Genomic DNA, 22,277 nt, shown 5'->3' on the forward strand with positions numbered 1-22,277 from the left:
CTTTATTCAAGAAAGGGGGTAGAGATAGCCCAGGAAATTATAGACCAGTGAGTCTTACTTCAGTGGTTGGTAAGTTGATGGAGAAGATCCTGAGAGGCAGGATTTATGAACATTCGGAGAGGTATAATATGATTAGGAATAGTCAGCATGGCTTTGTCAAGGGCAGGTCCTGCCTTATGAGTCTGACTGAATTTTTTGAGGATGTGATTAAACACATTAATGTAGGAAGAGCAGTAGATGTAGTGTATATGGATTTCAGCAAGGCATTTGATAAGGTACCCCATGCAAGGCTTATTGTGAAAGTAAGGAGGCCTGGGATCCAAGGGGACATTCCTTTGTGGATCCAGAACTGGCTTGCCCACAGAAGGCTGAATGGTTGTGGACAGGTCATATTCTGCATGGAGGTCGGTGACCAGTGGTGTGCCTCAGGGATCTGTTCTGGGACTCTTACTCTTCCTGATTTATATAAATGACCTGGATGAGAAAGTGGAGGGATGGGTTAGTAAGTTTGCAGATGACTCAAAGGCTGGAGGTGTTGTAGATAGTGTGGAGGGCTGTCATAGGTTACAGCAGAACATTGATAGGATGCAAAATTGGGTTGAGGAGTGGCAGATGGAGTTCAACCCAGATAAGTGTGAAGTGGTTCATTTTGGTAGGTCAAATATGATGGCAGCATAAAGTATTAATGGTAAGACATTAGTGGCAGTGTGGAGGATCTGAGGGATCTTAGGGTCTGAGTCCATAGGACACTCAAAGCAGCTGCACAGGTTGACTCTGTGGTTAAGAAGGCATATGGTGTATTGGCCTTCATCAATCATGTAATTGAATTTAGGAACTGAGAGGTAATGTTGCAGGTATATAGGACCCTGCTCAGATCCCACTTGGAATACTGTGCTCAATTCTGGTCATATAACCATATAACAATTACAGCACGGAAACAGGCCATCTTGGCCCTTCTAGTCCGTGCCGAACGCTTACTGTCACCTAGTCCCACTGACCCGCACTCAGCCCATAACCCTCCATTCCTTTCCTGTCCATATACCTATCCAATTTTGCTTTAAATGTCAATACTGAACCTGCCTCTACCACTTCTACTGGAAGCTCATTCCACACAGCTACCACTCTCTGAGTAAAGAAATTCCCCCTCATGTTACCCTTAAACTTTTGCCCCCTAAGTCTCAACTCTTGTCCTCTTGTTTGAATCTCCCCTACTCTCAATGGAAAAAGCCTATCCACGTCAACTTTATCTATCTCCCTCATAATTTTAAATACCTCTATCAAGTCCCCCCTCAACCTTCTACACTCTAAAGAATAAAGACCTAACTTGTTCAATCCTTCCCTGTAACTTAGGTACTGAAATCCAAGTAACATTCTAGTAAACCTTTTCTGTACTCTCTCTATTTTGTTGACATCTTTCCTATAATTTGGTGACCAGAACTGTACACAATACTCCAAATTTGGCCTTACCAATGCCTTGTACAATTTTAACATTACATCCCAACTCCTGTACTCAATGCTGTGATTTATATAGGCCAACATACCAAAAGCTTTCTTCACCACCCTATTCACATGAGATTCCACCTTCAGGGAACTATGCACCGTTATTCCTAGATCACTCTGTTCTACTGCATTCTTCAATGCCCTACCATTTACCGTGTATGTCCTATTTGGATTATTCCTACCAAAATGTAGCATCTCACTACAGGAAGCATGTGGAAGCCATAGAAAGGGTGCCGAGGAGATTTACAAGGATGTTGTCTGGATTGGCGAACATGCCTTATGAAAACAGGTTGAGCGAACTCAGCCTTTTCTCCTTGGAGCAACGGAGGATGAGAGGTGATCTGATTGAGGTCTATAAGATGATGAGAGGCATTGATCATGTGGATAGTCAGAGGCTTTTTCCCAGGGCTGAAATGGTTGCCACAAGAGGACACAGGTTTAAGGTGCTGGTGAGTAGGTACAGAGGAGATGTCAGGGGTAAGTCTTTTACTCAGAGAGTGGTGAATTCATGGAATGGGCTGCCTGCAATGGTGGCGGAGGCGGATACGATATTGTCTTTTAAGAGACTTTTGGATAGATACATGGAGCTTAGTAAAATAGAGGGCTATGGGTAAGCCTACTGATTTCTAAGGTTGGGACATGTCTGGCACAACTTTGCGGGCTGAAGGGCCTGTATTGTGGTGAAGGTTTTATATGTTTCTATAAACTTCTGGAAAACAATGCTGGAGAGGTAGTAATGGGGAAATAATGAAATAGCGGATGAACTGAATAAGTATTTTGCATCAGTCTTCACTGTGGAAGACACTAGCAGTGTGGTAGAAGTTCCAGGTGTCGGGGGTATGAGGTATGTGTAGTTACCATAACTAAAGAGAATGGTCTTAGGAAACTGAAAGGTCTGAAGGTAGATAAGTCAGCTGGTCCAAATGGTGTATACCCGAGTTCTGAAAGAAGTGGCTGGAAGAGCTCGTAGAGGCATTAGTAATGATGTTTCAAGAATCACTAGGTTCTGAAATGGTTTGAAGACTAGAAAATTACAACTCTCACTCCACTCTTAAAGAAGTGAGAGAGGCAGAAGAAAGGAAACTATAGACCAGTTAGTCTGACCTCAGTGGTTGGGAAGATGCTGGAGCCAATTATTAGGGATTAGGTCTCAGCGTTCTCGGATGCACATGATAAAATAGGACGTGGTCAGCATGGTTTCCTCAAGGTAAAATCTTGCTTGACAATCTGTGGAAATTTTGTGAAGAAGTAACAAGCAGGATAGACAAAGGAGATTGGTTGATGGTGTGTACTTGGATTTTCAGAAGGCCTTTGACAAAGCCACACAAGCTACTTAGCTGCTTAACAAGCTACCAGCCCATGGTATTACAGGAAAGATTCTAGTATGGATAAGGCAGTGACTGACTAGCAGGAGGCAAAAAGCAGGAATGAAGGCAGCCTTTTATGGTTGGCTCCCGGTGACCAGTGGTCTTCCACAGGGGTCTGTGCTGGGGCCACTTCCTTTTACATTATATGTCAATGATTTGGATGATGGAATCAATGGCATTTTTGCAAAGTTTTCAGACAATATGAAGGCAGGTTGAGGGAAAGGTAATTTTGAGGAAGTGGAGATGGACAGATAGATTAGGAGAATGGGCAAAGAAATGGCATTTTAGAAATGAGATATTAGTCCCCCTTCAGTTCAAATGCAAACTGTCTCTTCTGTGCAGTTCCCACTTTCCCTGGAAGAGTGCCCAATGATTCAAAAATCTTATACCCTTCATCCTACACAATATCCTTAGCCATATATTAAACTGTATAATCTTCCTAGTGCTGGCCTCACTAGCACGTGGTGCAGGTAACAAACCTGAGATCACAAACCTGGAGGTTCTGCCCTTTAACTTAGCACCTAACTCTCTGAACTGCCTATGCAGAACCTCATCACTTGTTCTACCCATGTCATTGTTACCTACATGGACCACGACTTCTGGCTGTTTACTCTTCCACTTAAGAATGCTGGGGAATCAATCTGAAATATCCAAGATCCTGGCACCTGGGAGGCAACATATCATCCAGCATTCTTGTTCTCACCTACAGAACCTCCTATCTATTCCCCTAACAAATCCCCTATCACCAGAACATGCCTCTTCATCTCCCTTCCCTTCGGAGTCACAGAGGCAATAGAGGCACAGATTTACTGGGAACCATTGCAGATTTGCATCATCTGACTGCAGCAAAAATTAGTATGAGGCCCTTTATTCAGGAGAGGATGTGGACCATCTTTGGCTAGTATAGCCCAAGGATTAGGTGACTTTTGCATGCTGGTTATCTATCCTGTTGGTGTGGTCCTTTATCGGTTCCATTGTGGTTATTGGATTTATTGAGTATGCCTGCAAGGAAATGAATCTCAGGGTGATATATGGTGACATATACAGTATGTACTTTGATAATAAATTTACTTTGAACAGACTATCCCATCTATACCACTCATCTGTGGAACAGAGTGATCTAGGAATAATGGTGCATAGTTCCCTGAAGGTGGAATTTCATGTGGATAGGGTGGTGAAAAAAGCTTTTGGTGTGCTGGCCTTTATAAATCAGAGCATCGAGTATAGGAGTTGGGATGTAATGTTAAAATTCTACAAGGCATTGGTAAGGCCAAATTTGGAGTATTGTGTACAATTCTGGTTACCGAATTATAGGAAAGATATCAACGAAATAGACAGAGTACAGAGAAGATTTACTAGAATGTTACCTGGGTTTCAGCACCTAAGTTACAGGGAAAGGTTGAACAAGTTAGGTCTTTATTCTTTGGAGTGTAGAAGGTTGAGGGGGGACTTGATAGAGGTATTTAAAATAATAAGGGAGATAGATCGAGTTGACGTGGATAGGCTTTTTTCATTGTGAGTCGGGGAGATTTGAACAAGAGGACATGATTTCAGAGTTAAGGGGCAAAAGTTTAAGGGTAACATGAGGGGGAATTTCTTTACTCAAGAGAGTGGTAGCTGTGTGGAATGAGCTTCCAGTAGAAGTGGTAGAGGCAGGTTCAGTATTGTCATTTAAAGTAAAATTGGATAGGTATATGGACAGGAAAGGAATGGAGGGTTATGGGTTGCGTGTGGGCCAGTGAGACTAGGTGAGTGTAAGCGTCAGCATGGACTAGAAGGGCCGAGATGCCCTGTTTCCATGCTGTAATTTTTATATGGTTATATGGTTTGTAAAACATTCACAATATCATTTGTCAGCCTCTGATAGAATAACCCAGTCTATCCAATCTCTCCTTATAACTACAGCCCTCCACTCTAGGCATCACCATGGTGAATCTCTGCACCCTCCCCACTGGTAGCACATCCTTAATGTTACGCGAAGACCAGAACTATCCACAATTCTCCAAGTGTGACCTGTTGAACATTAGTGGTGAAATGGAATGAAGAGGAGGGGGTGGATGAGGAGAAGGGGAAGAAAGGTGAGGGATGGAGGTGAGAGAAGGTGTGAGGAGAAGGTGTGAGGAAAAGGGAGGGGAAGGGGACAGGACAAGGTGGAAGAGGAAGCCTACCTTTAGTAGTAACTGGCTCCATGGATGTTGGCCTACCCGGTCTCTCCCCTGCCCAGTCTTTTGTAGTCAGTCGTCCTGTGGCAAGGCTGCTGGTCTCAGTTGGGATCGGTGGCAGCTGATGGAGCAGTCCAGTGGGGGTTGGTGGTGGCTCACGGAACTGTCTGGTGGGGGTCACTGTCTCTGTTCTGGCTACCACAACACTTCCCAGCACCTGCTCCTTCCCTGTGTCAGGCCATTGCTCTAACTGAGGTAGCTTGTTTGACTCCTTGAGGTCCAACAATGCCACGGGATGAGTCTCCATTGGCCGTGGGTCAGCTGTCCGGTCAGACCAGGAGGCAGAAGCTACAGGGCCCGGCATCTCCAGAGTCGGCAGTGCCCAGGTATGATGCTTCGATCCTGGGGCTGTGGGCAGTGGCCCGGGGCTGGACCGGTCATTCCGATCCTCTTCCTCAGAGCTGTGGAATTGCCTGGAGTGGCTTGGCCTCACTGGAGGAGGCTGCCTGCTGCCCAGATGTTGTTGCATGGGGGTTTTCAGCGTGAAGCCCCGGGGCATGGACAGGGCCAACTCTGGGTCCCCTCCACTGCCTTCCTCTGCCACAGCCCACTGCTCTTGGCTCCCTGCCGAGTGATTCCTCACACCACTGGATGGCTGGACACCAGCAGCTGTGAACAGAAAGAACAGCTGGATTTAATAACTGGCTTTGATGGCTGGAACAGAACTAAGAAAAGCAGGAGGTGGCTACTCCTGCTCCACTATTCAAATACAACCTGCAGGCCTCCTTCAGCCCCACTGGTCACTATTTCCATAACTCTTGATAAGTTAAGATTCTAATATCTCTCAGTCTGTAGCTTAAATATTCCAGAGACTCAGCTTGTTGGGTCAAGAATTCCAAAGGTTCATTTGTGATATTCTACAGAAAGGCCAACTCGACATCAGCCCCTTGAGCTCAACATGAGTTTGTGTTTCATTGCGATCACTTTTCATTTGATTTTAAAGACATAGCATGGAACAGGTCCTTATTGTGCCAAGCAGCACCAAACAAGCCCTTCCGGCCTAGTAACCCACCCATTTAACCCTGGCCTAATCACAATTCCCTTCTAATCCGGACGCCTTTGGGCTTTGGATGGAAATGTATGTGGTCATCACGACTTTCTTACAGAGGATACCAGAATTGAACTTTGAACTGTGATGCCCCAACAATAATAACGTTGTGTGTATGAGTGGCACCCTAACTCTTCTCGACTCATGGGTCCATAGCTCAGTCTGTTCAATCACTCATCATGACAAACCACTTCTACACTCCCCCTTACATCAGGAAACCAGACCCAGCCACAAGGTCCAAGGAGAGACTTTGGCTGGCATCTATGTAGTTATGTAACATATAACAATCACAGTACGGAAACGGGCCATCTCGGCCCTCCTAGTCCGTGCCGAACTCTTAATCTCACCTAGTCCCACCTACCCGCACTCAGCCCAAAACCCTCCACTCCTTTCCTGTCCATATACCTATCCAATTTTACCTTAAATGACACAACTGAACTGGCCTCTACTACTTCTACAGGAAGCTCATTCCACACAGCTATCACTCTCTGAGTAAAGAAATACCCCCTTGTGTTTCCCTTAAACTTCTGCCCCCTAACTCTCAAATCATGTCCTCTTGTTTGAATCTCCCCTACTCTCAATGGAAACAGCCTATTCACGTCAACTCTATCTATCCCTCTCAAAATTTTAAATACCTCGATCAAATCCCCCCTCAACCTTCTACGCTCCAATGAATAGAGACCTAACTTGTTCAACCTTTCTCTGCAACTTAAGTGCTGAAACCCAGGTAACATCCTAGTAAATCATCTCTGCACTCTCTCTAATTTATTGATATCTTTCCTATAATTCGGTGACCAGAACTGCACACAATATTCTAAATTTGGCCTTACCAATGCCTTGTACAATTTTAACATTACATTCCAACTTCTGTACTCAATGCTTTGATTTATAAAGCCCAGCGTTCCAAAAGCCTTCTTCATCACCCTATCTACATGAGACTCCACCTTCAGGGAAATATGCACTGTTATTCCTAGATCTCTCTGTTCCTCAATGCTCTACCATTTACCCTGTATGTTCTATTTGGATTATTCCTGCCAAAATGTAGAACCTCACACTTCTCAGCATTAAACTCCATCTGCCAACGTTCAGCCCATTCTTCTAACCGGCATAAATCTCCCTGCAAGCTTTGAAAACCCACCACATTATCGACAACACCTCCTACCTTAGTATCATCGGCATACTTACTAATCCAATTTACCACCCCATCATCAGTTGGAGCAGTAAAGGTTGAGATTCTGTACAAGGAAGATTAGAGAGACTGTGTGTACCTTATATAGTAGAAACAGAAGGCTTGGTGTGCTCACCAAGTCAAGGAGCATCTGTGGAGTTAAAAACGTAAGATCAATGTCTCGGGTTGAGACCACGCATCACGACTCAGAAGGACGTAATGCTGAGGTTTTATAAAGCAAGGGTAAAATGGAATGTTAGGTATTGTCAGCAGTTATGGGTTCCTTATCTATGAAAAGACGTGTTGGCACTTGAGAGGTGTGCAGAGGAGCTTCACAAGAATGATCCTGGGAATGAAATGGTTAATGCATGAGGAACATTTGATGGCTCTGGGTCTGTACACACTGAAGTTTAGAAGAATGAGGATAAACATATCGAATATTGAAAGGCGTAGATAGAGTGGATGTGGAGAGGATGCTTCTTATAGAGGCTGATTCTAGGACCAGAGAGCACAGCCTCACAATAGAAGGACATCCGTTTAGAACAGAAATTAGGAGGAACTTACTTAGCCAGAGGGTGGTGAATCAATGAATCTATGAAATTCATTGCCACAGACAGCTGTGGAGGACAAGTCAGTGGGTATATTTAAGGTGGAGGTTGATAGATTCTTGATCAGTCAGGCCATCAAAGGTTATGGGAAGAAGGCAAGAGAAAGAGGTTATAAATGAACCATGATGAAATCGTACAGCGGGCTCGATGGGCTGAATGGAACAGATTGCCAGTATATAAAAATGGTGGGATAGAGACTAATAGGTGACCAATGGGAGGGGATAATGGACAGATGGAAACAGGTGGTGGAGAGGGGATGGAATGGAGGACAAAGGGAGAAGAAATCTAGGTGGCCAGATGAGCGTGTGGGAGACAGCATTGTGGTGTGCGGTCACCTAAAACTGGAAAATTCAACATTCATATCGAGTGGTAAGCAACCCAAGCAGAATATGAGATGCTGAAGACACTACAGAAACACTCACATCACCAAGTACACCAACATCTTTCAATCTCTTATCAGTTAAAAATATCATCATCATCAGGTGCCATGCCCAGTTTATGCTTTGACTGCCATGGCCCACACACTCCTGTTCCGGGTCAAGTGGATCAATTTATTGGTATTCATTTCCAGTTCTCTGGCTGCTATCTCCATCATCATTTGTCTTTGCCTTTCTCTTGCTTTCTTCCCTTCAATCTTTCCCATGATTACCGTGCATTCTAACTCCTCTTTCCTAATCACATGTCCAATGAAGTTACGTTGCCTTTTCATGATCTCATACATTATCTCTCTTCTTGTGCTTGCTCTGTTCATGCCATCCTCATTATATATTCATTTTGTCCATGATATTCTTTGCATCCTCCTCAAAAACCACGTCTGCTACTTGAATTCATTTCCTCATGTTACTAGATATTGTCCAATATTCTGAGCCATATAACATAACATAACATAACTGGATAAGCATAACGTTTCAGTACTCTGAGGTGGGTTGTCATGCCTAGTTTAGTGCTTGATATTTGAAAGCAAAGGACAGTACCATTATCATGGAAAAAGATGAGATTATGAACAGATGGACTGAGAACATTCAGAAATTGTTTGAAGACAATTGAGGCGAAAAACCAGAAATTAAAAAGAGCATTGAAGGTCCAAGTTAAAAATATACGTCATCTTAATCCAGTTCTTTCCCATTGACATTGCACCTGCCACATCTTGGTGGAATCAACTGGGCACAAATCTCAACACAGATTCATACCATTGGGAAACCTGGAAACCTATATTTCTACCTTTATAAAAATGACATGGAAAGACATGAAGGTGCGGTGGTTAAATCTCCAGATGACACAAAGGTGGGTAGAAGAGTAAATTGTAAAGAGGCTAGGAGCAGATGGAAATGTGTATTTTTACTGTGGAAATATTAAAAAACAAATGGCCTAAGTAGAGAGAGTTTACTGAGATCCAGAGTCCAGAGGGGCCTCAATGTACCAAATTGCTTGAATGGAGAGTTTACAGAGATCCAGAGTGCAGGGGGATCTCATGTGTCCCAGGGCATGACTGCAAGAGACAAGCATCAAATATAACAAGTAATTAGGAGCACTAACAGAGCATTAATATTTATTGTGATGGGAAATTAATACAAATGTAGGGATGTTCTGCTTCCGTGAAACAGGCAAATCTCAACAAATCTGTACAATATCGGTCTACTCACCGGCAAGACACATCTCGACAATTATTTACAATATCGGTCTGTCATTTGGTGAGATCACATCCTACACATCGGTACAATATCGGTCTACTTAATATCGGTCTGCTCGTTTGTGATATCGCTTCTCAACACATCTGTACAATATCGGACTTTTCTTTGGTGAGATCACATCTTGACGCATCTGTACAATATCAGTCTAATCAATATCAGTCTACTCATTGGTGAGATACATCTCAACAGATCTGTACAATAGCGGTCTACTCATCATTGAAATCACATCTGACACATATGTACAATATCGGTCTTTTCATTGGTGAGATATCATCTTGACCGAGTTTTGCACTATCATCCTGGTAGCAGTGTTTCCTTCCACTCAGGCCAACTTCAAATAGGCTCTAGAGGAGCTGATTAAAGTGATCAGGCACAAAACTGAGCACCCTGATGCCTTCCCATTCATTGTGGGGGATTTCAACCTGGCCAGCTTGAAGAAGTCTCTGAACAACTACCAACAATATATGACGTGTGGAACCAAATGAGTCAACATGCTTGGCCACTGTTATACCACCACCAATAATGCTTACTGTGACATCTCATGCCCACATTTTGGAAAGTCCAATCACCTGGCTGTACCTCTACTCCCAGCACATAGGCAGAGACTAAAGACCACAGCACCAGTGGTGAGGTCAAAGAAGGTATGGCCAAGGGAGCCTACAGGACTGCTTTGAGTCAACGGACAGGACAATATTCAGGAATTCATTTTCAAGTCTGAAGAAATACACTACAATTATCACCAACTTCATCAAAACCTGTGCGGATGAGTGTGTGCCTTTAAGAATTTACTTGGCATACCCACAGGAGATTTGTAGTCTTCTAAGGGCTCTATCAGTGACATTCAAGACTGGTGAACTGAATGTGGCTTCATCTTGACAGTAGAGGAGGCCATGGATACACTCCATGACAGTAGAGGAGGCTATGCCACACTCAGGTTGGAGGAACAACACCTTATATTCCATCTGGGTAGCCTCCAACCTGATGGCATGAACATTGATTATGTTAATACCCCTGCTCCCCTTCTTACCCCATCCCTGATTTATTTATTTCTTCCCCCTTCCTTTTTTTTCTCTCTCTGACCATCACTCTTTGCCTGTTCTCCATTTCCCTCTGGTGCTCCCCTCTCCATTTCTTTCTCCCTAGGCCTCCCATCCCATGATCCTTTCCCCTCTCCAGCTCTGTATCTCTTTTGCCAATCACCTTTCCAGCTCTTAGCTTCACCTCACCCCCTCCTGTCTTCTCCTATCATTTCAGATTTCCCCCTTACCATCCTACTTTCAAATCTCTTACTATCTTTTCTTTCAGCTAGTCCTGACGAAGGGTCTTGGCCCGAAATGTCGACAGTGTTTCTTCCTGTAGATGCTGCCTGGCCTGCTGCGTACCACTAGCATTTTGTGTGTGATGCTAGAATTTCCAGCATCTGCAGATATCCTCATGTCAACCAACTAGTGGGTAGTGGGAGTGTTCAAGGACATCTTCAATCTCTCCTCACTGCAGTAAGAGGTTCCCACCCAATTCAAAAAGGCAACAGTGTCCAATAAGAGCAGGGTGAAAGGCCTCACCAAATATCACCCAGTTACACTCACATCTGCAGTGATGAAGTGCTTTGAGGGGTTGGTCATGGCTAGAAGCAACCGCTGCCTAAACAAAGACCTAGACCTGCTGCAATTTGCCTATTACCACCATAGGTCTACAGTGGATGCAATCTCACTGGAGCTCCAGACTGCTCTTTATCAACCACAGCTCAGCATTCAACACAACTACACATTCAATTCTAATCAAAAACCTCCAAAACCTGGGCTTCTGTAATCCCCTCTGCAGCTGGATCCTTGACTTCCTCACCAGAAGGTGAGGATCAGAAATAATATCTCCTGATCACTGACAATCAACATTAGCGCACCTTAATGTTGCGTGCTTAGCCCACTGCTTCTCTCTCTCTCTCTCTCCTCCCCCCCACCCCCCACAACTGTGTGGCTAGGCACAGTTTAAATGCCATCTATGAATTTGCTGAAGACACAACTATTGTTGGCAGAATTTCAGATTGTGACAAGGAGGTGTACAAGAGTGAGATCGATCAGCTGGTTGAGTGGCATTTCAACAACAACCTTGCATTTAACATCAGTAAGACTAGGGAATTGATTGCAGACTTGCATCTCTGAGGATCTATACTGGGCCCAACATATTGATGTAATTACAAAGAAGGCACGACAGCAGCTATATTTCATTAGGAGTTTGAGGAGAATTGGTATGTCACCGAAGACACTCGCAAATTTCTACAGATATACCATGGAGTGCATTCTAACTGGTTGCATCACTGTCTGGAATTGGTGGGGGGGGGGGCAATGCACAGGATCAAAAAGAGTTACAGAAAGTTGTAAACTCAGTCAGCTTCATCATGGGGCTAGGCCTCCCCAGTATCAAAGACTCCTTCAAAAGTGACACATCAAAAATCATTAAGGATCCCCCATCATCCAGCACATGCCCTGAAGGCACACTCAACAATCCAGGAACAGCTTCTTCCACTCCGCCATCAGATTTCTGAATGAACAATAAACCCAGGAACACTACCTCACTATTTCACACCCCCTCTTTTTGCACAATTCATTTAATTTAATTTATATATATGATATTATAATTTAGTTATTATTCCACATTGCAATGTACTGCTGCCACAAATTCCATGACATATGCCAGTGATGTGGATTCTGATAATGGATGCTGCTTTCATCCTTTTCTTTGGAAAAGTTGATGTAATAGTTCCCTGATGAACTCCAAAACACCGGAGCCCCAAGTGCCAGCACAGAGAAGAGGAGGGTTGGAAGTGAGGATCAGAGTGGGGCGAGGATCAGAGCGGGACCTCGGTGTGAGGATCGGAGTGGTTGGAGTCTGCATTCATTATCACTTCAATCAGTTAGTTGACAGGTTTCACTCCACATGCTTATAGGCAAGTTCAATCAAAGGCATTGCTAATTCAAGCAACTGATCTTTCTGCCAGCCTAATCTCTAATCAAAGCAGATTTCTTTTACCCAGAGGTAAATAGGATTACGAGTGACAGAAGATTTCTCTCCATGATGCTTGAAGTACTGTCAATTGAGTCATAGGTTGGGCTGGCTGTTCACTTTTGCGATGAGATATAGTCCTTTCCCCATCCCCATTGCTCATGTCCCAAAAATATTCCAACGGATGTCGGATCCCAGTTGAATTGAATTGACTTTATTACTTACATCCTTTGTATACATGAGGAGAAAAAATCTTTACATTACGTCTCCCTCTAAATGTGCAATGTGCAATTTATAGTAGTTCATAATAAATAGTATGTACAACAGGATAGTTAATATAACATAGAAATACAATTGTATCAGCATGAAACAACTAGTCTGATAGCCTAGTGGAAGAAGCTGCCCCAGAGCTTGTTGGTCCTGGTTTTTATGCTGCAGTACCATTTCACGGATTGTAGCAGCTGGAACAGTTTGTGGTGGGGGTCACTCAGGTCCCCAATGATTCTTCAGGCCTTTTTATACACCTGTCACTGTAAATGTCCTGAATAGTGAGGAGTTCACATCCACAGAAGCGCTGAGCTGTCCGTAACGCTCTTTGCAGAGGCCTACGACTGAGGGAAGTACAGTTCCCATACCAGGCAGTGATGCAGTCAGTCAGGATGCTCTCAATTGTGCCCCTGTAGAAAGTTCTTAGGATTTGGGGGCTCGCCTGAAGTGAAAGAGGCCTGTTGTGCCTTTTTCACCACACAGCTCCTCGTTTATGTACAGACCAAGTAAGATCCTCGGTGATCTGTATGCCAAGGAACTTAAACCCTCTCAACCTCAGAAGATCCATTGATGTCAATAAGGTTTACCCTGTTTCCATTCTGTGGTAACTTCTACTTTACAAAAAGTCCACTCGATAACTTGATGGCCAAAAGAGCATCTTTATCTGGGATGGCAAATGATATTTACAATACCGGGGCTTCCAGGTAGCTCGTGTGGCATGGGTGGAGGAACTGTATACAATGCATACTGGGAGTGAAAAGAGCGTAAGTAAAAACCCCACCAACCCCGGTAGTATTAACTTACTTTTAATAATACTCACATTACAACACTTCTCCCCCTTTAAAATCCAACATTCCCCAAATATAGAAGAACTGGGATAAAAACAGTGGTATCATTAGCAACAGGTTACCAATATAAAAACACCTAAAAAAAAACATGGCAAATTCAACATTCAATCTAACAACAAAAGAAACTATCCAATCAAAGATTCAGTCTGTCAGGAGGTTTGTGAGGGCGCTGTGATCTACGCAGTATCCCCGGTGACCCAGCAGGCACCGTTGGTGAGGATGCTTTGGGTGGATCTAGTGTTGGGGACACGAGAGGGGTCTGTACATCCGTGTGAGAATGTCCATCCTCTTCAGGGGACTCTGCCCCCTCTGCCAGTGTCTCTCCCTCCAGCAAAGTCACTGGTGGATGTGTTTCCCTAGTCTGGTTCACCATTGGAAACTCCGTGGAACTGTTTACCTCTGAGCTGGAATCATGACACAGGCGCACATGGTCCTAATGTCTGTGGAAAACACACCCATCAGTCAGCTTAACAACATAGGAGACTGGACCACACTGCTTAAGAATAACAACAGGTAGCCTTTGCTGATTGTTTCTCACATAGACATTGTTATCTGGTTCTGTCTGTCTCGTGCATGTTGATCATCTCCCTCCTTCTGCTTTTCTTGCTTTCTCTCCACTTTTGCCTTCATGTCCGGACACAGCAGGTCCAATCTTGACTTGGGCCTACACCCCATCAGCATCTCTGCTGGAGTGCGTGCAGTTGTAGTCTGTGGAGTGAGGCAGTACTTAAACAGGAAACGAGAAAGCCGGGTACTAAGAGAGTCCCGTGTCATCCGCTTCAGGCCTTCCTTCACTGTCTGAATAGCCCACTCAGCCAAACCATTTGAGGCTGAGTGGAAAGGGGCTGTCCGAATGTGACTAATGCCATTCTGCCGCATGAACTCACCAAACAGCTCACTGGTGAATTATCAGTGACCAGAGTGTCAGGCAACCCGTGGACTGCAAAAACTTGCCTGAGTTTGTCTATGATTGAGGGGGCTGTGATGTTGCTCATGATGTGAGCTTCGATCCATTTGGAATGTGCATCTACCATTACAAGAAACATCTGTCCCATAAAGGGGCCAGCAAAGTCCAAATGTAGACTAGACCAGGGGTAGACTGGCCACTCCCATGGGTACAAAAGAGCTGGTGGTGGCATGTTCTGATTGGTCTGACATTGTGTGCATGATTTTACCTTGTTCTCCAGATCCTGATCCATTCTTGGCCACCAGACGTAGGATCTTGCAAGGCTTTTCATCCAAGACACCCCTGGATGAGTCTCATGAATTTCCTCCACAATCTGTGAACGGCCAGGGGGAGGCACGATGACCCTCCCCCCCCCCCCCCCAGAAAATGCAGCCATCCTGCAGACTCAGTTCGGTCTTGCATTTGGCATAAGGCCTCAGTTCCTCTCCTTCCACCACTCTGGGCCAACCTTGTAAAGGAAAAGTCTTGACTTGAGACAGGACTGGGTCCCACTCTGTCCATTGCTTGATCTGGGTCACCTATACAGGTGTCACGGACAGCCTCTCCAATGAAAACACAGTCTCTGGAGGCACATATGTAGTAACAGGCATCTCAGGTAAAGGGAGTCGACTCAGCTCATTGGCATTTGCATTATCCCCACCTGCTCTGTACGTGATAGTACACTGGTAGGCTGACAATGTGAGAGCCTGACGCTGTATCCTGGCAGAGGCTAGCGGTGGGATGCATCTGGTCTCCCTAAAAAGGCTCATCAGTGCTTTATGGTCTGTATAAATTGTGAATGCACATCCATAGAGGTACTGATGAAAACGTTTGACCCCAAAAACAATGGCCAGACCTTCTTTGTCTAACTGTGAATATCCCTTCTCAGCAGCCGTCAGGGTACATGAAGCAAAACCAATAGGCTTCTCTGAACGGTCCTCCATTACGTGTGAGAGAACTGCCCCAACTCCATAGGGCGAAGAGTTGCATGAAAGGGTGATCTCCTTGTCTGGGTCATAGTGAACGAGCAGCTTCGCTGAGTGCAGGAGTTCTTTCACTTTCTTGAAAGCTTCCTCCTGCTCTTCATCCCACCATCATTTAGTGTCATTGTGAAGCAGTTTATACAGTGGGGCCAAAACCTTTGAGAGGTCTGGAAGAAACTTGCCATAATAATTCACCATGCCCAAAAATGATCTGAGTTCAGTGACACGCTTGGGGCTTGGAGCCTCCTTAATAGCTCTCACTTTGTCCTCCACTGGGCCAAGCCCCTCAGCTGTAATCTTGTATCCCAGGTAGGTCACACTCGGAGCCAGGAACACACATTTTCCGCGTTTCAATCACAGCCCTGCGTCTGAGAGTCTCTTCAGCACCTGTTCTAAATTAACCAGATGCTTCCCCTCCATGGCTCCCGAGATCAAAATATCATCAAGATACACTGTTACATGCGGAATCCCCTGCAGCAAAGAGTCCATTGTTCTTTGGAAAATGGCAGAGCTAGACGCCACTCTAAACACCAAGCAATTGTATTTGAATAATCCCTTGTGCATATTGATGGTGGCATACTCCTTTGAATCTCGTCCAGCAGCAGCTGTTGGTAGGTGTGACTCATGTCCAGCTTTGTGAACAGCTTACCCACTGACAGGGTCGCAAACAGGTCATCCACCCGTGGCAATGGGTACTCCTCCAGCTTAGAGACCTGATTCACCATAAACTTGTAGTCCTCACATATCCTCACCGTTTTATCTGCCTTCAAAACTGGAACAATAGGAGCCACCCACCTTGAAAACAGGACGGGCTCAATGATGCCCAGCCCCTGTAAACGTACCAGCTCTGCCTCAACTTTGCCTTTCATGGCATAAGGCACCGACCTGGGCTTAAAAAAACGTGGTGTGGCCTCAGGGTCGACATGGAGTTTTACAGTCACGCCCTTCAGTGTGCCCAGCTCGTCCCTGAAAAAGTCACTGTAACGCTGCAGAATGTGCTCCGTCATGCGTGCATACTTAATTTCATGCCAGTTGAGCCAGATTTTGCGAAGCCAATCGCGGCCCAAAATACTGGGCCCACTGCCCTTAGCTATCACAAGCCTGGCTTCAGCCTTCTGACCCTCGGCCGAAACATCCACATATAACACCCCTAAATGAGGTATGGACTGCACCATATAGGTCCTGAGTTGGAGCTTAGATGGTCTGATGAGAGGCAGATTGGATCCCCATGTCCTCCTGTAGGTCTCTTCACTAACGACCGGTGCAGTAGTCCCAAATCAATCTCGAACTTAATGTCCTTTCCCTTGACAGTGACTGTGACATAATATGGTTGAGGTGGTCCCTCATCCATTTCCACCCCAAACATGTTGTGGGCACATGCTGCCTCTCTGTCTGCTTCTCCTAGGTAGTGTGTGGCTGCCTGAGTCTGTTGAGCTTTCCCCTGCCCAGGCTTAACCTTACCCTTTATGCTCCTGCACTTTTTAACTAAATGTCCCTTTTTGCTACAAGCATGGCAGACAGTATCTTTAAATTTACAAACATTTGCATAGTGCGTACATTCCTCCACACCGAAAACGTTTCACCCGCTTTACCTGTTTACCAGTCTCCCTCCTGACGTGGAGCACTGCCGTCGACTGCAACCCCCCCATATCCTTTCTGTATATCTTTGGCATTATTAGCAGCCAACTCCATGCCTTGAGCAATCTCTAGGGCTGTCTTGAAAGTCAACAGTGGGGTTTCTCCCAACAAATGGTGTTGTACGGTGGCATTATTAATGCCCCATACTAATCTGTCACAGAGCATGTCATCCGACACGGCTCAGAAGTCGCAATGCTCCGACAGCTGCCGAAGCTCGGCCACAAAATCGCCACAGACTGATCTGGCTTCTGGACATGGCTGTGAAACTTGGACCACTGAGCTATCACCGAAGGCTTCGGATTGTGGTGGTTCCCCACGAGCTTGACCAGTTCATCGTATGGAATTTCTCCCGGTTTCCGCGGTGTAGCTAAGTTCCATATCAGCTTGTACATCCTTGCCCCACACACACTCAGGAGAACAGAGTGCTTCTTAGCTTCCTCAGTAATTCCATTAGCACAGAAAAAGTGGCCCAACCTTTCCTTGTACTCCGGCCACTCCTCAATTTGCTCGTCGAACACACCGACCATTCTGATTACAGCTGTCCGAACAGAGGCTCCTCACCCACTCACAGCTCCTGATCGAAAATGGGGCTGATCCGTCTACAAAACCAGTTTACCTCATCGTCAAAAATATGTGGTAACTTCTACTTTACAAAAAGACCACTCGACAACTTGATGGCCAAAAGAGCATCTTTGTCTGGGACAGCAAATGATATTTACAATACAGAGGCTTCCAGGTAGCTCGTGTGGCATGGGTGGAGGAACTATATACAATGCATACTGGGAGTAGAAAGAGCGGAAGTAAAGACCCCACCAACCCCGGTAGTATTAACTTACTTTTAATAATACTCACATTACAACACATTCCATTCCTCCTGTAGTCCAGAACCAGCTTGTTTGTTTTTGCTCCCATTGGGAGGAGATACAGGGGCCTAAAGACACTGTGGTGAACTACATATACCTGTCTGGACACGCCCCCCCCCCCACCCCTGCCGCTGCGATTGGACGCACTGCTCCTCCCTCAGTCTCCAGGATGTTGTGTGGTGGTCTCTTGCTGCTGACGGTGCTTTCTTCCAGCCAATGAAAGCCTACTTTGACTCCCATCTCCAAGAGTTATTAATGGTGCATCAATTTTATTGGCTGGAAATTTTAAAACATGGAAAGTATTTTACGTCCGGAAAAATTGGACATTGCTCCTCAAGCCACAGAAGCAGCTATTGCCTTTGAACTCTGGCTTGCATGCTTCCAATCATACTTGGAAGAGATTCCCGTGACTGAACCTGCTATCATGCACAAAATCCTCCTTTCCAGAGTTAGTCCGAAGGTATTACTCCCTTAACAGGGACCTGCCGACCTACCAAGGGACACTGGACGCCCTCAAAAGACAGTACCTGCAGCCCGTGAACACCGTCTACGCGAGACATCGCTTAGCGACACGGCGGCAGCGGGCCGGAGAGTTGAGCGCTGAGTTTGTCCGGGCCCTACAGACACTCATGCGGCCCTGCGACTGCAGGGGACAGACGGTGGAACAGCATGCGGAGCTCCTGGTACGAGACGCCTTCGTTACGGGGATCAGGTCAGTGTATGTGCCCCAGCGGCTGCTGGAAAATGCCGATCTTACCTTACGCTCGGTGATCGAGATGGCCGACATGCTGGAGGCTGCTCTGCACAACGCTAACACTGTCCAGCCGCACAATCTCCTGCTGGCCCTGTGGACGCCGCAGACACCACCACCCGCAGGGTGAATCGACCTCAGCTGCTGCCAGTTGCGAGTCCGTGCACTCCCAGCAATCGACCACAGCTGCTGCTAGTCGCAAGCCCGTGCAGTGTTACTTCTGCAGACACAAAAAGCACCCCCGAAATCGCTGCCCAACCTGAGAAGCTGCGGAAAGAGGGGCCATTTCGCCAAGGTCTGTAAGTCTAAACCACGAGCGGGGTCGAGCAGTGCCACGTGCAAGGCATGGGGGCCGCCATCATGGTCGCTGCCATCTTGCCTGCCTGCCTCATGTGAGAAATGGGGGCGGCCATCTTTGTCGGCGCCACCTCGCCCCGCCTCCAACCCATGGGTGCTTACCGGGCACCAAGACGGCGATTCAACTGTAACCCCCTGGGTCGCCTCAGGCTCGCTCAGCTCGTTCTCGTCTAGGGGGAGCAGCCTTCGGCCCCGCCAAACTGGGTAATCAGCTGGTGTGGATGCTGTGTGATGTCCCCGCCTCGCCCAAAAACAGACAGTACACCATATGCGATTAAATGAGTACAATTTATAAAGGTTACTATAACTAAGTGATTAATAACGATACAGTATATATGAAGAGAAAATTAAAGAAAAGGCGCCAAACTTATCAAAGTCCAAACCACTTCGTGCACAACCGTTGGAGCTCAATTACTGAAGTCTTCTGGCCACCATTCGCTCCCCTCCGAACTCCTCGACTCTCCAAACAGCTCAGGACCCTCCGAGCGGTCAACCAAGCACATCTAGCTTCATCCCCTCCCCCCTCGGAGAATCTCCCGGCCTCGGACCCCCCTTTGGGGTCCGATCCTCGCCCAGCTTAGAGCATTGCGTCCTCTCTCTCGACCCCCTCGCGCCGATCTGCCCAAAAACCCATCAACAAAAGCTTACAGACTCAGAAGAAAGAACATTAATCCCCATTTGGTTTACAAAGGAATACCATTCTCGTTATCAGTAAATTAGCATTCCTGCTAGTTAATAAAAAGAAGAAACCCTCTTTACACAACTCTGGCCTCCGTAACCCTCGACCAAAGCGCCCCACACTAGCTTGCAAGGTCACTGATGGACATCCTGGTGGAGGGGCACAGGACTAGCTGCCTGTTTGACACTGGCAGCACTGAGAGTTTTATTCACGGTGCAACGCTGCGGACTCGTGACACAGCCGGTAAGCCAGAGGGTTACCATGGCTTCTGGGTCGCATTCCACAGATATCCGGGGGGGGGGGGGGGGGGGGGTTGTGTAGCGACATTGGTGGTGCAGGGCACAGAATATCGGGACTTTGTGCTACTGGTCATGCCTCAACTGTGTGCGCCTGTGCTATTGGGGCTGGACTTTCAGAGCCACCTGAAAAGTGTGACTATGGCGTATGACGGGCCCCTCCCACCATTCACTGTCAGGAATCCTCAGTTTTGTGAGAATTCGTCATATACCCCGCTACTGACCACACACACACCGACCCGCACATCCCACCCAACACCATGCCGACAGCTGCATTACTGACACCACTTGCAGCCTCTCCACCCTCAAGATCCCTCCCCCACCGCTGTTCGCCAACCTGACCCCCAACTGTAAACCTGTGGCAAATAAAAGCAGGAGGTACAGTGCAGGGGACAGGGCCTTCATTCAGTCGGAGGTGCAGCAGCTGCTCAGGGAGGGGATCATTGAGCCAAGCACAAGTCCTTGGAGGGCCCAGGTGGCTGTTGTTCGGACCAGGCAAAAAAATAGGATGGTCGTGGACCATAGCCAGACCATCAATAGGTTCACGCAGCTTGACGCGTACCCCCTACCCCGCATCACAGATATGGTCAACCAGGTAGCTCAGTACAAAGTGTACTCGACCATAGATTTGAAATCCACTTACCACCAGCTCCCCATCAGCCCAGAGGACCACCCCTACATCGCCTTCGAGGCGGGCAGCAGGCTCTATCATTTACTGCGCATCCCCTTTGGTGTCACGAATGGTGTCTCTGTCTTCCAGAGGGAAATGGACCGGATGGTGGACCAGTGCCAACTGAAGGCCACATTTCCATATCTGGATAACATCACCATCTGCGGTCACGACTGGCCGGATCACAACACCAACCTCCAATGATTTTTCCAAGTGGCCAAAGCTCTGAACCTTACCTATAACAGGGACAAGTGTGTGTTCGGAACCACCCGTCTCGCTATCTTTGGGTATGTCGTGGAGAACGGGGTCATTGGCCCTGATCCCGACCGTATGCGCCCCCTGTTGGAACTCCCTCTTCCCACCACCCTCAGAGCCCTCAGACGGTGCCTGGGCTTCTTTTCCTATTAAGCCCAATGGGTCCCTCATTACGCAGACAAGGCCCACCCCCTGGTCAAGTCCACCACATTTCCCCTCTCTGCTGAGGCCCGCGCGGCCTTCAGCCGCATTAAAGGGGACATTGCCAAAGCAATGATACATGCAGTGGACGAGACCATTCCCTTCCAAGTAGAGAGTGACGCCTCCAACTTCGTGCTGGCTGCTACCCTCAATCAGGCAGGCAGGCCAGTAGCATTCTTCTCTCGTACCCTTCAAGGCCCTGAAATTAGGCACTCCGCAGTGGAGAAAGAAGCCCAGGCCATAGTGGAAGCTATTAGGCACTGGAGGCACTATCTCGCCAGCAAAAGGTTCACCTTGCTGACCGACCAGCGCTCAGTTGTGTTCATGTTCAGCAACCAACACCGGGGCAAAATCAAAAATGATAAAATTTTGCGGTAGAGAATAGAACTCTTCACCTACAACTATGATATCCTGTACTGGCCTGGAAGGCTCAATGAGCCCCCTAATGCCCTATCACGGTGAGTGTGTGCCAGCGCGCAGCTCGACCAGCTATACGCCCTCCATGCAGATCTTTGCCACCCGGGGGTCACCCGACTCTACCATTTCGTGAAAGCCCAGAACCTGCCTTACTCCCTTGAGGATATCAGGACGATGACCAGGGACTGCCAAGTCTGCGCTGAGTGCAAACCGCACTTCTAACGTCCTGAGAAGGCGCAACTTATCAAGGCCACCCGCCCATTTGAGCATCTGATTGTTGACTTTAAGGGCCCCCTTCCCTCCACCGACCGCAATGTCTACTTTCTCAACATTATCGATGAGTACTTGTGGTTCCCCTTTGCCATCCCCTGCCCCGATACCACTGCCAAGTCCGTCATAAAAGCCCTGCACCAGCTTTTCACTCTGTTCGGATATCCCTGCTATATCGACAGTGATAGAGGGTCCTCCTTTATGAGTGACGAGCTTCCCCAGTACATTCTGG

General features: G+C 46.7%; 1 protein-coding gene across 1 annotated transcript in view; it reads right to left on the bottom strand.

Moving 5' to 3' along the window:
* Positions 1-22,277, bottom strand: part of ncanb (neurocan b) — a 232,132-nt gene that overhangs the window by 134,190 nt on the left and 75,665 nt on the right. The window contains exon 6 of the mRNA XM_059992388.1: positions 5,036-5,698. Coding sequence (XP_059848371.1) covers positions 5,036-5,698 — 663 coding nt within the window. The remainder of the gene's footprint in view (positions 1-5,035; positions 5,699-22,277) is intronic.

This window comes from Hypanus sabinus, chromosome 16, assembly GCF_030144855.1.
Source record: "Hypanus sabinus isolate sHypSab1 chromosome 16, sHypSab1.hap1, whole genome shotgun sequence".
Taxonomy (NCBI): Eukaryota; Metazoa; Chordata; class Chondrichthyes; order Myliobatiformes; family Dasyatidae; genus Hypanus; species Hypanus sabinus.